The 17,676-nt window shown below is 37.1% G+C and overlaps 1 protein-coding gene across 1 annotated transcript; it reads left to right on the forward strand.

Annotated features, from left to right (window-relative positions):
* The first annotated feature begins 8,281 nt into the window (after positions 1 to 8,281).
* LOC308402951 (uncharacterized protein) lies at positions 8,282 to 16,678 on the forward strand. The gene is made up of 7 exons (XM_080892127.1): positions 8,282 to 8,345; positions 9,350 to 9,468; positions 9,551 to 12,210; positions 12,300 to 13,301; positions 14,782 to 14,940; positions 15,383 to 15,478; positions 15,557 to 16,678. The coding sequence occupies exons 3-7, from the start codon at positions 12,208 to 12,210 to the stop codon at positions 15,875 to 15,877; spliced, it is 1,581 nt and encodes a 526-aa protein (XP_080748253.1). The 5' UTR covers positions 8,282 to 8,345; positions 9,350 to 9,468; positions 9,551 to 12,207; the 3' UTR covers positions 15,878 to 16,678.
* The last annotated feature ends 998 nt before the right edge of the window (positions 16,679 to 17,676 follow it).

The raw sequence follows: 17,676 nt of genomic DNA on the forward strand, positions 1-17,676 counted from the left end.
GCACAAAACATTTTTAAGCAATAAATTGCAAAAAAAATGCTGGCTTTGAAAAATATGATAGAAAATAAAACTCATATATAAAATCCTATTTTATTTATGTATTTTTTTCAAAGGTTCTATAACAACTCCATTTACCAAAAATAATAATAAAAAGATTATTTCTGCCAATTATTTCATTCATTCAGTTCAGGCTTTAATGGGTTATAAGAAATTATACATAAAGACCTCAAGAGTTTTAACTGCAGTTTGAGAGTATCCTAATAAAGGAAGTACCCCAGTGAGGATGTTTGTAGAGGCTAGGGGCGCAAATAAAACAAGTTCAGTTTTGCTTTAGTCATTGGTTTAGTCATTTAGTAGAAGGGGTTTTTTTTTGTTTTTTTGGTCATCTAGAATTTCAGCTTATTCAAACAGTCAAAGAGGATCCCTGTTAAGCTTTTGAATCAATAAAGGACTTGGTTATGGCCTGTTTTCTTACATGTCAAAACGAATCTAACCCATTAGCTTAACCCATTAGGCAATCGAGAGGAGTTTTATAGAAAAATGTTTCTGCAGTGACTGCAGATCCTTGCCCAATATGTTGTCTGTTATCTGAGGAAACTGAAAATCACAGAAGAATATTTAAACATTTTCTAACAACTTGAAACTTGTTCTCGGTACAAAGAAAAAAAAACTGCATGTAGGCAATCTCCTGTTCCATGACTTAGTTTTAGCACCAAAGGCATTTCAATTAAAAGGTCATGCCCTGCTGGGTGGAGATGTCAGTGCTGATGCAAAGCTTGCATTCTGTCTTGCAATTGCAGTTCCAGTGAGCCCAGTGCCATCAGTACAAGTGGTTACTTGCCTTGTCATTGCTATAAGGAAAGTGTTTCTCTGACTTATAACAGCTAAGGGTTTATTAAAGGATAACTGAAAGAGCATAATAATGGTAATGTTCTGCAGTAGCACACATAAATATGTGTTTTAGTGTAGAGCGAGCAGCACAGTATGTGTAATAATTTTTTTTATAGCATTAACAGTTACAGTCTTTGTGACTACATTGCAGCATTAAATGGATGGGATAGTTGTGGTAATATATCATTATAGTACATAGTAATATTTGTTCAACTATGTTAAACTGTGATGTTAACCTGAGTAAAAACTTTCTCCTTACTGTAAGTGAATGTACGTATACGGCTAACATGTAACGGTCTGTCTCCCTCCTGTGGTCACTGATGCCTCTTCTGTGCTGCATTGCACCAGGTCAAAATACTTGGTCATACAAGGATTTGTCACCTGTCCCATTGCTGTGTCTGTTGCTGGAAAACTGACTTAAGAAACTAATATTTACATCCCCATGCTGCTGACCTTTGGCTTTTCTTTTCATATTTTTCAAACGATGGGCTCAGGAACAGATTAACCTTTGAGTATGGTGTTTTAACAAACCTTTTCTGCAGTCATTCAAGAACCAACTACATTAAATGACATGTAAAACTAATACAGTTAGAAGAAAAACTGACTCATACAAGTAGACACTGTCACATTAGTATTGTCTGCAGGCAGAAAGCCAAGCTCATAGCAACCCTCCATGTTATGAGTGTTGGCTCCCTGCAAGACAGCAAGATGTCAAAATAAAGAATAGTTGCTGGAAGTTATTATGCTCACTGAACTCCTTTTATACTAAAAAAGTAATAAGCAGCATTCAAAGTGTTGGATAAGCTTAAGAAAATGAATCAATGAATGGATGGATGAGTATTTTAGTTTTTTTTTAAAGAAAACGTTTTATCCTTGCACTCTATTCTGTGGTCTTATTTAAACATTCTTGGCTTGCTTGTTAATGTCAACCAGATCTCACCTGATTTCATTTAAACTTCTGTGTTGAAGTTGTGTTGTGTGTAGTTGGCTAGCTGCTGCTGGAAGGCTGTGCTGCTAGGCAAAACGAGTCCAATGGCCAATCAAAAAAGCATGATATGCAAATATGTAGATTCATATTGGTAGAAAGTTCGAGCAAGTGCTTATCTGAAGTAAGTTGGTGTAATTTTTGAGGCACATGATGGATGTGTATTACATCACCTCAGCTGCTGAGTAATTTAAGAAAGTCTTTTAAGCTATGGGTGCTTATTGCAACTTTAAATTTTACATTTACATTGACATTTGAGATTTACAAAAAAAAAAAAAAATTCTATCTAAACAATCAGCTGTAATAAAAGTACCTACACAACAGGAAGCTGGTTGATATTTTATGTATCACCTGTGCCAATGATTAAAATACCAAAGGTATTCCACCCCTTCTTCTGCATATAGCATGTAATGGATTTGCAGGCAGCTGTGAGCAAAAAAAAGAAAAACACAAGAGGTTTAGTGCTAATAACAAAGGTAATAACCATTAACCTACCTCAGCTTATTAGTAGGTTGATCAGTTCAATGTTACTGGGTAAGGGGCTGAACATCAAGTTGCTCTTCCTGGCAGACAGGTGCCCTAAATGACAGCTGGTGTGTAAATATGTAAATGCTAAAGACATTCTGCAAATCCGCTCACATTAAAATAGAGCTTTTACCATTTATATTTCTATAGCTCAGATAGTCAATTAGCATAATTTCATAGCGCCATTATCATTTTAACCACATACAGTGTGACATTTTCACTTTGTTCTATAATTTAAAAATTGTGTTAAAAAGTGCTCAAATAATTCTTCATCATAGCCCTAAATTGGCTCTCATCTGCAGTGCAATTTGCTACAGTTTGACAAGTCATTTAATTTTGACCAAAATTTGTTCCTATGGATAAATATACAGAATACTGAGTTGTTTGTTTTCCCTTTATGAATTCATCTGTATCATCCCTGCCTAAAGCAAAAACAAAATCATAAGATGAGCTACACAAATGCAGATATATTTTACCTGCCCTTAGTCACAGCATGTTTACATCTAATTTCTGACCGTTTTATATATTAATACTTGGAAGAAAAGCGCAATTTTCATCATGGATGCATACGATGAAGCATTATTGCTGCATCTGATTAATGCAGACACTGTGACGATGGTGAAAGGATGGTGAAAGTGGCGATGTTGGCACGCGTGGGCGTTGTCATAGAGACATCTCATTAGGCCAGACAGACGCAGACAAAGCCAGTGGAGGTGCGACAGATTTTTTAGGACAAGTGATTCAGTCTGTAAGGTGGTTATTGCAAAAGCAAGTGTAGCCTGAATTGGATATTGATCCTTTCAGGGTAACAATGTGGAGCAGGTAGTAACTGCTGAACTCAGCCTCATTTCACCGAAAGTGAGCGTGTGGACAACCTTGGTGAATTTATTTCAAGACCAAAATAAAAGTGACACAAAATGCTCAAAAACTAGAATTAATGAATTGTTGGGATTTTTCCTTGTCAAATGACATGATTATGATAAATGCTCTTAATTAAAATTTGTCTATGATTGATGAATTCATGATATCAGGTATTTATTTTATTAACAATTTAGAATCAAACCTTTGTGAACACCTGACTTGTGAGAAGCAAAAATGAAAATGTATTGACCAAAACCACAGAGAAAGAAAGACCTCTCAGTGATTTATGTATGAACGCTGGGCCCATGGTGTCAGCTCATTTTTTGTCAAGCAAAATGGAGCAATCAGCTGTATCAAAGGATGTGCTAAGATCAAGAGGGATTAAAATAGAACAATCCTCAACACTGGCAGCCAGTAGATCATTAGTGAGCTTATGGGTAGCTGTTTTTGTGCTGTGAAGGGCTTTTAAGTCAGATTGATTAAAAGGAATGCTGCTGTTATTCTTTAAAGCAGAGAACTTAATGGAAAAAAGTATTTTTCCATAAGTGATGATACAAGATGAAGGATTTGAATTGTTATGACGTAGACACAAGGTTAAATGATAATGCAGGCTATTCAAAATAACATCTCTTTGCATATGACAGAAAAAAGTAAGATGTTTAGATACAAACTTATCACCTAACCTCTAACAGAATGCTTTTTATGTGTTGCAGAAATGCAAAAGATTAAAGTGACAGGGCTTTGTGTATATTGGCAGTGTTTTTTTATAACATTTAAATGGGCATTCACCACTTCTTTTTTTATTTAAATTTGACAAATGTGAGACAAAGGACATGAAAAAGCTAGATTATATAGGAAATAAATCAGAGAAAAGAGAAGAAATAAACATATTATGTAAAAAGTTGATGTGACGTGATTGTTATGAATGAATGAAATAGCTGCTGCATATGAACGGATGCTAAGAAACACATTTCTTATAACAAATATTTTGGCTGAATACCACAAAACCTAAATAAACATGCACACCTATACAGTATATACTTCTTTTCACAAGCACTGTAAGTAATTTATTATGAATGAGTGTAGGAAGAAAGAAGTAACAGTGTAAGATATTTATGAACCCAAGCTATCACAAATGTAAGGAGCAGTCAGCCTGAGTGAAATGAAATGATGGACAGTACAAAAAATAGAGACAAGACATCTATATTCTAACATTTAAATGGATATCACCACATAAAAAAAGACTAATAGGATTGTTGACTTTTGCCCAGAATAAGCTTTGAAAAGCTTTTTACTTGTGATCTATGCTTTGACAGTACTTCAGGTTAAACAGTATTATTAACTTTTCCAACCAGAGCACTTGAAACAAAAGCCATGCTCATTTCTGCAGTACAGTACAGCTAACAACGTCTGTACTATTATATCAAGAAGATTCGGCCACGTAGTTCATCATGACCTTTATCATTCATGTCATATCATCAATTTATCATTTATGTATTTGCATATGAATCAGTGCAACAACACGACTGGTTTACATATTTCATGATCTGACTGCTGATTGTTTTTTGGGGGGAAACAACCATCATCTTTGAAATTATGGAATTCTATGGACTTCTTTGAGGAGTGATTGATTGCGATGTCTCCATATGACTACTCACTTAATGCCTGTTAAAGCATGGTAGTCTGGTGAATGCTGTAAGAATGAATACTATATTAAGTGGAATGTGAACTGAAAATGATAACAAGAATACTGGAATTTATTGCATTATGATCATTTATGTTATTTATGTTAAGTTTTTGATAAGCGATCATGAAATAAGAAATCACTGCCTACTGACCAATCAGCTCTTTGGAAGATCATGTCATCAATCCAGATAGATTCCTCAGATGTTTGTCCAGAAATACAAAGAGCCTTATTCCACTCCCCACCCCCAAACCCCCTGTTTTACAAGCCTTAATACATGATTATCAAACAGACCACCTGTTTATGTTTCATATTTCATTTGGAAGTAAAGTATGTGTTTGGAATTACATTTTTATAATTATTCTTTCTCTCACACGGTTAATACAACTGAGGCTGAGAAAACAAAACAAAAGCAAAACAAGACTAGTAAAGTCTTATGCACACATAAACATTAACTTACTTTAATCTTTCATATCTGTCTTAATATTAGATCTGTATCCAGCTAGCATTTCCTTAGTGGCTTTGAATATGGTAGGGCTTTTCCAGGCTTACTTGAGAATATCTGTGTGTGAGTGCTTTTATTACTATACTGCTGTACAGCACATCTCCCCTCACATGCAATCACGTTCTAATGCTGCTGTTGCTTTCTGCCTGCATTATTTATTTACCTCATATTCACATTTTTCTCATAATATAATTTTATCTTCCTTAGTAAAATCAGCTGTTCTGCTCAATAGACCTTGGTTGGTTGATTGGCAGAGATGGGCAGTAACGCGTTACTGTAATCCGATTACTTTTTTCAGGAAACGAGTAAAGTAAGGGATTACTATTGCAAAAACGGTAATTAGATTACCGTTACTTTCCCGTAGGAACGCTGCTTTACTGCATTACTAAAACCGTGATTTTTTGCGAGAATGTCTCATGACAGTGACGTAAGCAAGTGCGACGTTCGTGACAACAGCTGTGTGCAGATCAACAACGGACAATATATCGGTCGTGTTCAAATTCATGGGCTGCATCCTCCTGAGGCCGCATTTGTAGACCGATTACGTCACTGCGACGCGCCGAAGGCTGTCCAAATTCGTAGACTCCTCCGAATGCAGCCGACAAATGCGTCCTCCTTTTCCCCAAATTTGAAGGATGGGTCGGGTGTGTCCTTCGTGGCCTACCATATCCCAGAATTCATAGCGCGGTCCAGCCAAACTCCAGTTTCCAACAATGGCGGCCGCTACTAAGTTTTAAAATTACTCATACTAATCTTTCTGGGTCACAAAATAAACTTTTAACATATTTTCAGGCGAGAAAGTAGCTGTGTAAACATCAAATATCTGCTCGGTTTATCAAGATATCGCATATTTGCAAAAGTGCTTCGACGTTTTCGGAGACGTCTGCTACCTACCAGCTCGATAGCTAGCCTGGAGCTCGAGGGTCACTGATGCGGCCGAGAACGGCACAACTCCTGGCACATCATTTTCAGATCACCGCGGACTTTCGCACACCTGCACCAGGGTAAACCTCCGCCTACCCTACTCCTGCTTTACAGGTGAAAATAGAGCAAAAGGGACCGCTATTCTTTGACTTTATTTATTTTCTGCTGTGTTTTACTTGCATCTATTTGAAAGAGTGAGTGTAAACACACACAGAAAAAATTATTTTATGTGCTGGAATGTGCAGAAAATAGGTTTAAATATTAAACAAATTTCTTCCAGTCAGAGAATGTTGCATATAATAAAATTTTTGCTTGATGCATAAAGTTAAAAGATTAAAACTAATAAAACAAGTTTTAAAAAGGGACCTTTCCATTTGATTACATTTTGTATGATGGATTATGTAGAAAAAGTAGAATTGGGCTGAAAGATCTATCGCTTTATCACCTGTTCAGGTTGTAAATCGTGTTTTTAAAAAGTAACTAAGTAACTAAGTAATTAATTACTTTTGAAAATAAGTAATCAGTAAAGTAACTGGATTACTTTTTGGGGGAAGTAATCAATAATTAGTTACTGATTACTTTTTTCAAGTAACTTGACGAACACTGTTGATTGGTCAGACAACATTACCCCTTTCATGTGAGACTGTGGAACCCTGGGTTAACTTATTGAGTTGATGAACAGTGTTGTGCAGCTTGTGTGACCGCTTAGCCTGACTGATGTTGCTAGTGAAAGTAGTGAGTAAGTGAAGTTGGATAGCAGAAGGATATTCTGGGTTTGTTGGGCTTAGATGGCATTGCCTGCAGTAAGAAGTCATCGCCAAAACAAAGACATGATAAATTGGACACAGGTACACTGTAAAAAATCAAACTTGCAGTTGTTGAGCTTACAGTCATTTCTTTCACAATTCAACAATAAAAGTTCAGTTGGCCCATAAACTCAAATACATTAAGGGTTTCAACTAATCATTTAACGTTTTGGAGCAAAAGTTGGTCTCAGATGAAATTTATTGCTGGCAAAATGAATGAATTCAAGTTTTACATGAGTTGAAGCTATTGGCGCCTTTCTGTGCCTGAGTACGCATGCGCATCTCATATTTTTGGATGCTACGGGGTCTACTTTGCGCTTTTGCAAGGACTGAAAGCCACCTGGCCGTCTGCCTTAATGAGAACGTGAGGCTTTTTATACCAGGAGCTGGATAGATCGTTCATCTCAAGTTTCTAAAGGCAAGTAATGTTTCTTTTATTATATCAGACAGTATATGTTTGAACAGTCTCAATTTGTCTTTTAGAAATATCACAACCGAAGTTCTTCGTATTTTTCCGAAACTTAGCATAGCATTACTTTCTTGGCTAAGAGGCCTTGTGGCTTATGGGTATGTGTTTACTATATCATTTAAGATTCCATGTCACAAACTACGTGCCATGTCACAAAACAATGAAAATCCGACAAACTTCGCTACTAAAGAGGCGCGCTCATATCTGACAAGCCTCCGCGACACCCCCTATGCGTATTTCATGAAGTGCAGTCTGTGGCCGCCATACCACCTAACGAAACAAAATAGGCTGGCTCACTCATGACCAACGGCAGCAACCCCCCGCCGCTATTTAAATAAAATAAAATAAAATTCGGGGGCGCCTGCTGCTATGTCTTAATTTGTTCGAATCACATTTAGCCAATAAAATGTGTGCTTTAGTTTCTGTGTGAACGGGGTGGTGGAGTCCTCATGGCCAGCGAGCTCCACTAAATGAACTAAATGAAATATGAGATGTGACAATATCGTTTATATCGATATAGTCTGTTACATTATAATTATACTCGTGGAGCCGCAAGTTTGCCTCTCTTTCGTCCACTTTTGTCTCTACGCTGTGTTACTCCGCCTCTCTCCTTCACTGAACACAACTCCCCCTCCCCCATCGCTTCACCTGCAGGCAACGACAAGATGGACACGGCAGCTATCAAAGAGGAGCTGGTCGGTAAAAATAAAACATTTGAAGATTACTATTTTAGTGCTGTCAGCGTAAAGTCAATGCCATAACTGCATTAACGGGGCAAATCTCCGTTAACTAGTTACCGCGGATCACCCCGTGCGTGGGGCTGGGTGGCGTTAGTGAGCTAACCGGGCTAATGCGTTGACGCACGGCCTAAAATCCTTTCATCTCAAAAATCGACAGTCTGCCTTATGAATTCTGGTTGTGCTTACTGACCTCGAACCAATTTTATGTGGTACACAGCTTAAAAAAATATGTCAAATGTTTTGGTACGACTTTGGTAAGCTATGAAGCTGCACTGCTTGATGGATTGTTGGAGCATTACGGCTACCGAGGAGCCTCGCAGAGTGATATGTACTCTGCTTCAACGTAATATTACCATATTATGTGTGTAAGGACCATAAATGGCACCTGTAAGAGACACGGTTACAAAGAGGATTTCAAACTCCAGGCTGTCAGTTGCGCAGTAGAACTTGGAAACAGAGCAGCTGCAAAATCTGTCTTTGTTATTATGCTCAGCATCTTTTATTTTACATTTTGACTGCACAATTGTGAGCTTTTTGTTATGCACAAAACAACATTGTTTTGGTTTATTTATGGAGCACCATTAATAAATGCACTGATAATTTAAACAGATGCTTCAGGAGTTTTATCCCACTCATACTCTCAATCCAATGTTTGTCATTCTAAGTTGTAAAACCAATCACACAAAATTATCCTTTGCTTACATAATACATCCCAGTATACTGTTGGTGCATTCCATGTAGAATACAATTTGTTAATAATAAATTAAATAAATTAAACATTTGATGTAATGTATGTTTTGTAAATTATTTGTTTTACTGTGTTTCACATGGCATTTTACAAGGCAGAATCAGCTCACTTTAGTGAGCCAAAAAAATTAGGACAGGAGAAAAAAATTCTTAAGTAATGTCAGGAAGCTGGCATTTTATTTTAAAACTAATTGCTATTTTTATTTATTTAGAGAATTAAAAGCCAACTCCAGACCACTGCTTGTCCTGATTTATGAGGGACTGATGAGGAGTTGGTAAGGAGAGGAATCAGAACAGGAGTGCCTGCTCCCCGCCCCAAACACATTATCAGGTAATGTAACTTTGGTAATTTGAGATTAATTCAGGTTTCTTTTGAATTGTTGACACTGTCCTCTCCTCTCTTCTCATTATAGCTTTTGTATGCAGTGCCAGTTCTGCTCTTTTGTCTGTTCAAGCCAAGAAGTACTCTTAAGACATCACCAGCTACGACATAGAAGAGGATTTCATTTGCCCTGTGTTTACAGTGACTGCGTCTGTTCGTTCAGGACACGAGGGGCATTGAAGTCTCACCTCAGCAGATCACACAACAGGGCAAAGAAAAGGCAGGAGATCTCAACATTTTTTTGTGATTTTTGTGAATTTAAGGAAAATTGCTCACAGCATACATTTATTTCACATATTTTAAGGCACTTAAAAAAAAATCAGACTGTATCCTGTCCTTTCCAAAAATGTGACTATGCTACCAACAATTTATCAACCTTTACGTCACACACAAGCAGAAAGCACAAAAACTCAAAAGATATAAAAAAACTGTATTAGACTGATTTCTCATGCAAATGCATGTCCTAGTGAAAGTAGCTCCCCTGATAAATCCTTAAATACCTCTCAGGAGCCAGAGACATTACCAAGTGGTTCAGGTGTAGCATCAAGTGATAAAGAGGACAATGAGTTTGTAGATTACCAATGTCTTGAACATAAAATAGCTAGACTTTTTCTATGCATGCAAACATTGTTACATGTTTCTAAAAGTGCTTTGCAGAGAATTATTGAGGAAATTAGTGACATTTTAAAATTTTCTCAGGTTCATTCATTTCAAAGAATCAAACAGGTGCTTGCTGAACAGAACATTGAGGCAGATGATGATGTAATTAAAAATATAAATGATGCACTTTTCAAAACCAACCCATTAATTATCTCAACAGAACCAAAAGGTGCATTATCTACTGATTACAAGAGAAATATTTATTTCAAGAATAATTTTCATGTAATTGAGCCTACAGAGTACATCTACAAAGCGAGAACTAGAAATACATTTGTTTATGTCTCAGTAAACCAGGTCTTGGAGAACTTATTGAAAGAGAAAAGTTTCTTTGAAAAGTTAGCATTTGATAAAGAAATTAGTGAAGGTTACAGATCATTTAGAGATGGGCAGTATTTCAAAAACAACAAGCTTTTAGGATTGCAAGATACTTGCATTAGTTTAGCTTTGTATATTGACGACTTTGAAATATGCAACCCTTTAGGAACATCTCGAAAAATTCATAAAATAACTGCTGTCTATTGGGTTGTACTCAACTTATCTGCAAGGTTTCGTTCTACATTACACTCAATACAGCTTGCTCTTCTTGGTAAAAGTGTAGACGTTAAACAGTTTGGGTATGATGCTTTTCTTTATCCACTCATTGAGGATTTAAAATGTCTTGAAAGCACAGGGGTATATGTTGAATCTTTAAATAGTTTTTTAAAGGGAACTGTATTTTGTGTCTGTGCAGATAACCTTGGGGCTCACAGCCTTGCAGGCTTTTTGGAGTCCTTTAATGTCGACAAATTTTGTCGATTTTGTAGTATTGATAAACATCAGATTGCAGCTCTTGATCCTACAGAATTTCCATTAAGAACTGTGGAACAGCATAACATTTTTCTAGAAGAGCTTGAGGATGGTCAAAGACAAAGTGTGTGTGGTGTCAAAGGTTCCTGTGCCTTAAGTGCGTTGTCCTATTTTCATCCAGTCACTGGATTTCCTCCAGATATATTACATGATTTCTTTGAAGGTGTTGTCCCTGTGGAATTGTTTGTGTCTTCAAGATTTAATCAGAAAGGGTTTTATTACATTTGAAGGACTAAACAAACGTATAAAATCATTTCCATATAAATTCTCTGATAAGCTCAACAAGCCACAACAAATTACAAAAGCCAGTTTTGGAACAGGAAGAGGTGGCAATGGACATGAAAACTGGACACTTTTGCGTTTGCTGCCTTTTATCATTGGGACCCGTATACCAGAACATGAGCCATCATGGGAAGTATTGATGGACCTTAAGGAGCTTGTTGAAATTGTTGTCTCGACAACTCTATCAGAAGAAATATTGTCATACTTGGACACCAAAATATTGGATCATCGACGATTACTAATAGAGACTTTTCCTGATTTTAATTTGAAGCCAAAACACCACTATATTGAACAGTATAGTCATCTCGTGCGTTGTTTTGGTCCCTTAGTTGATTTGTGGACTATTCGATTTGAATCCAAGCACAACTTTTTCAAGAAAACTGTGCATGATGTCCAATGCTTTAAGAATATACTACTAACACTTTCTTCAAAGCATCAACAAATGATGGCATACTTCTTAGATGGTCACAGTCTTTTTAAACCAAGTGTGCATGTTGATAATATTGACACAGTTGACATCTGTTTCTTGAATGAAAATCTTCAGAAGTGCTTGAAACTGAAATATCCACAGGTAAAAGCTGTGTCATTTGCTAAATGTGTTTATCTGTATGGGACCCAGTATGTTAAAGGCATGATCATTTCATCAGGACAACTGAGTGGACTACCTGAATTCTACAAGATACTGAACATTTTGGTAGACTCTGGGAAAGTGTCATTTGTTGCTACAAAGCTCTCCTCTTGGTTTATGGAACACTACAGATCATATCAGCTTGACAGCAGCTACAAAGATCTGGAAATACTTGACCCAGAAGATTTGAATGATTACCACCCTTTAGCTGAATACTGCGTAGATGGACAACTGATGGTGACACCTGTTACGTGCCTCCTGCATTGAAAGTGATGGTATGTATTATTCTTAAATAGTTTTCAGTTGATTACTTTGAATTTGTCAATTATTTAGAATTGCGCCCTTTTTTGGTTTGTCTTCACAGGCCCTGTTACTGCGAGTCCACGTCAGTCCAAAACTTATCAGAAAAATCCAACTGTCCACTGTTCCAGAATCTGTGAAGCAGCTTCAAGATGAACTACAAGCAAAGCTTGGACTTGAAGGTGACTTTGCAATACAATATGAAGACCCAGATTTTGGGAACGCACTTTGCAACCTGATGGATATTAAGGAGCTACCTGCTGGACGGGCAGTGTTGCACCTCATTTGGGAGGAAAATGCATCAGCCTCGCCACCACAGACTCCATCTGATCATAGCGCTATCTCATCTATTGATACAGCCAGTGTGAGTTCAGCATCTTCTTTCAGCCCATCCTCATCCACAAAGACCTACATGCGTAGCACTTCACAGTGGCCAAATCCATTTCCTTTCCCAACCTTTTCCTATGATGTAGCGTTAAAACTTCACAAGGGCAATGAGGTATATAAGAAAGCAGGGGCAAATTTAAGTGTAACAAGAGACATCAAGATGGAAATTCTAGACAAGCTGGCACAAGAAATGTTTGCAATCAAAGCGTACCCTGACAAGAATGAAATAACATCTGTTGCACAGGAGCTAGTTTCCAAACATCCCTGCCTCAAAGAGCCTGGCAATGGCACAGGATATGATGGTTGGGCAACAAGCATTAAGTTCAAGCTTGGCAACTACCGTTCCAAGCTAAGTCAAGCTGGATGTAGTGAAGTTGCAGTCAATCGAAAAAGAAGAGGGGAAGAAGATGACAGTTGCTCAAATAGATTTTCCTTAAAGAAACCAAAGCGAGGTGAAGTCAACTTTATCCCTGATGGCCCAGAAAACTACAATGATGAGTCTCTTGAAAATGAAAGATGCATTTTGGAAGATGAAATGAAGAAGAGGGATAAGAACATGGCACTCATCACCCAAAAGATGGACATCGCATTCTCTCTCAGGAGGAAAGAAGTTGTGGAGATGCAGCCCTTGGTCAAGGAAATGCAGCTCAGATGGCCAGCTCTCTTCTTGAAAGAACAGGTAAGATAATCTCTTAAATATTTAAAGGAAAACTTCCATTTTTTTTTTTCTTCCCTTTTTCCCCAGTGTGGTCTTATTTCTAGAATGGAAAACGTTCATTTATTCACCCAGAAAAATTTCAAGGCATTTGGAGTTGTTAGAAAGAAATTTTAATCCCAATGTTACGAGTCAGTCGTTTTGCAAGAGAGAGCTGAGCCACGGTTATGGGGAAAGGATTCACTGAGACAACTAAGAAATGCCTGAATTAAGCCAAAAACCACTCTGGAGGGTTTTTAATCTAAGGAAATAACATTAAAATGTGTTTAAAAGCTCCAAAAAGTTGATTTTACATGATATAGGACCTTTAAAATTCCTTCTGAACAACTCCAAATGCCTCGAAACTTGTCTGGGTGAGTAAATGAACGTGAGCTCCATTTCTTGTGCCCTTGAGAAGCATCTGTTTGTATCACTCCAATATCTTGTAGAAAAGGTTGAAGGCTACCGTTGAGCTAACAATGCTAGTGGTAAAATATAAAAAAATACTTGGCTCTAAAAATATGAAGCTAATTTTGGTATTACCAACAACTCTATTGAAGTGAAATCTATTTACTTGTCAACTTACTGTGTATAATAACGGATTGCTTTTATTTCGCTCTTCTCTGGGCACCCAAAGCGCTTTACAATTCCACTACTCACTCACTCACTCACTCACTCACTCACTCACTCTCTCACACATCGGTGCAGGGAAACCACAGTTGTAGCCACAGCTGCCCTGGGGTAGACTGACAGAAGTGACGCTGCCATATCGCACCACTGGCCCCTCTGGCCAACACCAGTAAGCGGTAGGGTAAAGGGTCTTGCCCAAGGACACAACGACCAGGACAGAGAGAGCTGGGGATAGAACCAGCATCCTTCCGGTTACAGATGAGCTTCCCAACCCCCTGAACCACGGTCGCCGCAATGGCTTGTCTTCACTGGGCATCTAGAATCTTTTGGTGCTGACCCTTAGCAGGCAACAGCCATGAAACTCACAGAACAGGATTGAGAAAGTCACTTACGTGTTATGAAAGTATACAAATTTGACCACAGGATGTTATTCTTACTTCATTCTTACATAACTATAAAATTAATGGAATTTTTTCAATGAATTTAAAATACAATTTATTGATTTATTTCTTTTCTGCAATGCATCCTGTAACAATTGAAACCATTATTTTGTCTTATCAACATTTGATTAGGTATTCTATAGACTTACTGTAAAATCTGCCGATCAGATTTTTCTTGTTGTTTTTTTAATACGTCAGTTATAATTTGTACCACCACTACCACTAAAAGAAAAAAAATCCAATCAAGGCCTGACCAATAGATCAACCGAGACTAACTAAATGTTTTGAAATTAAGCTCTTTTAACCAAATTTGAAAACAATGTGATTTTTATATAATGTACCTTTAAAAGTTTTCTTCTATTTTTTTTTTTTTTTTTTTTTTTTTTTTTTTGTAGATTTGTGCGGAATTCTCACGCATTACCACCAAGGATCTCATGGGGACCTTCATGACTGCCCTCGACACTTACTCACTTCGGCTGATTAAGCTGTATCGAATTAGAAAAGCTGCTTTCCGCAATGACATGGATTCCCTGTTGCAGAAGTTTGATGAACAGGTAATATATAAAAATGTATTTGTGTCTGGTTTATGAGGAACCTGAAGTTCCCACTGTAACGAAAGATACTTTATTAAATATTTACTAAATTGATGTAAAAATTGTTAGTTTTCAAAAAGTGTGTCCTGAATGGGATTATAAGCTAACAAGCAGCGCTGTGTTTGGCAGATTGCAGGTCATGACAGACAGTTCAACTCTCATCCCACTCATGGCACTTTTTGTTATAAATGTTGTAATAAGTGTGCTACATTTGTTGCACATCAAAATTACTTAAAAAATAAATAAAAAAAACTGACAAAAACATGACCAATTATCTGTAATAACTCATTTCAACATCTTATTTCTTAAGGCTGTATTTTGAGCAACAACACTTAATGTGTTTTAAAAACAAAATGGTAGGTTTATAAATGAGACTGAGTCTTATTTGATTTCCTTGTTTTAGGTCTCAAACATAGTCCAGCATCGACGAACCATCAGTTTGGAAGGGTTACCGATATTTGTTCGCGACGACGAGACCAAACTCTTCTTAACATGTCTGGTGAGTATGCAAATCTACTCAATCTTCATTTTTGGTTTTCAGAGACTTATATGTACTGTTGTTTTTTATTTTGCATAGGATACAGATCCAGTTGAGAGGGCAACCCGAGGTGTTACGGTGGGCATCCTCACTGTTCTGGAGGACTACGTGGGACCCAACTCGCAGTCCACAGTGGTCAACACTGCCATTGTTTTGGAAGAGGACATTATTCTTGATGATCTGCCAGACCTTCCCACTGCCTTTGCCTACTTGTTTGGCCTACTTTATGGGCTCAACATGGAGTTTCCCAAAGAACTCAAGTACACATTTGAAGCTGTGCAACACATTTTTATGGAGTTGACATCTACCTGTTCCCAGAGGATAAGAAGCTTCAAAACAAAGCTCTTAACCAAAGTCTAACCTATTTGACAACATGTTCAACTCAAATGCAACTTGTGTAAAACAGAATGGCAATTTGTTTTGATTTACAGTTTTTGGGTTTCATGGCAAGTTGCTCTGAAAAAAGTTAATTTCTGTCTTTAAGAAAACGGTATGGTGCAGAAAGTTCTGAATCAATGTCTTCTGTTCTAACTTTACCTAATGTAGCTTGCATGGCTGATTGCAGATTTCATGTCTAACATGTTATTATAAGATGTTGAAAGGTTTTATTCTAACTTGAGCTGTTTTAAAAAAAATTTATAATCTGGTTTTAGGTACATTTGTACTAGTTTTATAACCAATGTGGCGCGATACTGAACTTCACAGGAAATTGGAGTGTTGATACCATTACTATTAAAAGACAAGTGGCGGAAACATTTGTTTGAAAGTTGTTTGCTGTATGGAAACCAGATAGAAGTTGTTCACATCCTGCCATCTGATGTTTTGAATCTGTTTGTTAGTGACTATCTATCAAGATAGGTTTGATATTCTGTCTGACAACACCACCTTTAAAATTGGATGAGTAACATTTGTTACAAAATTTTTTTTTTTGTGTTTTTGGAAGGACTTTATTTGTGGCTGAATGTTGTCAGTATGTTAAAAATGGCTGATCTCAAAAGTCAACATTGTCAGTGGTGCAGTTGTGTTTGAACACAAAGTTATTTGAAAATCAACTGTGTAAACATTCATTGGTACAACAGGGAGCACCTCATGAAAACTATGAAAGATACTTTTTCTAAACTTTAGGAAATTGATTGGCAAAACAAAAAAAATATGTTGTGTAAACTTTAGGAAATACGTTGCAAAAACAATAAAATATGAGTTGAGAAAAAGGACAATTATTAATTTTGTCAACACAAAAACATTAGCTAAAGCAACTTATCTCCTAAACTTGAAATTATAAGTTATCCATCAGAACCTAAAAACGTAAATGCAGTCGGTTGCCTTGAGTTAAGTTTTAGCAACGTTTTTTTTTTTGTTTTTTTTTTTTTTTGTTTTTTTACACACAGTGTAGCACCACACAGGTGACTCACAGGTGGGCATCGAATCATAACGAAGGAAAAACTAACAAGAAGGAAGCAAAACAGACAACAGTGTAAGCAGGCCAAGAATTCCAAAATAAAACAAACAGGAAATTATAAGGTAACCCAATGTACGGACACCCACCATTGTCTTATAAAACAAGCTGTGGCTTTGGAGAATCGCTTTCAGATTTTAGACCCTTGTGCCGTTCTGCTTTTCATGTAATGCAGTATTATCTGTATTAAGGCACACCATGCTGCACAAGTGCTGGAAAACTCTGCCCACTGTTTTCTGAGCTAACGGTCAGTTATCGTACACCCCATGCCATCACAGTTTAAAAATACTGAGACTGCCAGTGTGAAAGACTGACTACAACCCCAAAATTTGTGTTCCAAAATGCCCCCCCCAACTAACAACCATCACAATTTCACAGCATTTAGTTGCTTCTTTGTTGTTCTTTTTAATTCTAAATTGAAAATCCTAGAAGCACAGAAGGTCTGTCAATGAGAGCTTTCATGGCCCGTCACACAAGACTTTCTGAGGAGACCTGTGTGACTGAGATACAACACAATCCAGCCAACTACAGCTCCTTGGCTCTAGTAAGTTTATAAGACATGTTGCCAACAGATAGTGATTGATGATAGCATCTGATGCAATTTACTCCTTGTCCAGGGTTGTTGGTTCACATTCTGTGGTTGATGGTGAAAGCACAGGTTCCAAAGAAAATCTCCCGTGAATCTGTCAGCTAGAATATAACT

This window comes from Rhamphochromis sp. 'chilingali' (genome assembly GCF_963969265.1).
Source record: "Rhamphochromis sp. 'chilingali' genome assembly, chromosome: 9".
Lineage (NCBI taxonomy): Eukaryota > Metazoa > Chordata > Actinopteri > Cichliformes > Cichlidae > Rhamphochromis > Rhamphochromis sp. 'chilingali'.

Bases quoted from the DNA above. Each gene is read 5' to 3' on its own strand.
- LOC308402951 (XM_080892127.1), top strand. The intron at 14,941-15,382 runs GTAATATATAAA...TCCTTGTTTTAG, and splicing joins TGCAGAAGTTTGATGAACAG to GTCTCAAACATAGTCCAGCA. The intron at 15,479-15,556 runs GTGAGTATGCAA...TATTTTGCATAG, and splicing joins AACTCTTCTTAACATGTCTG to GATACAGATCCAGTTGAGAG.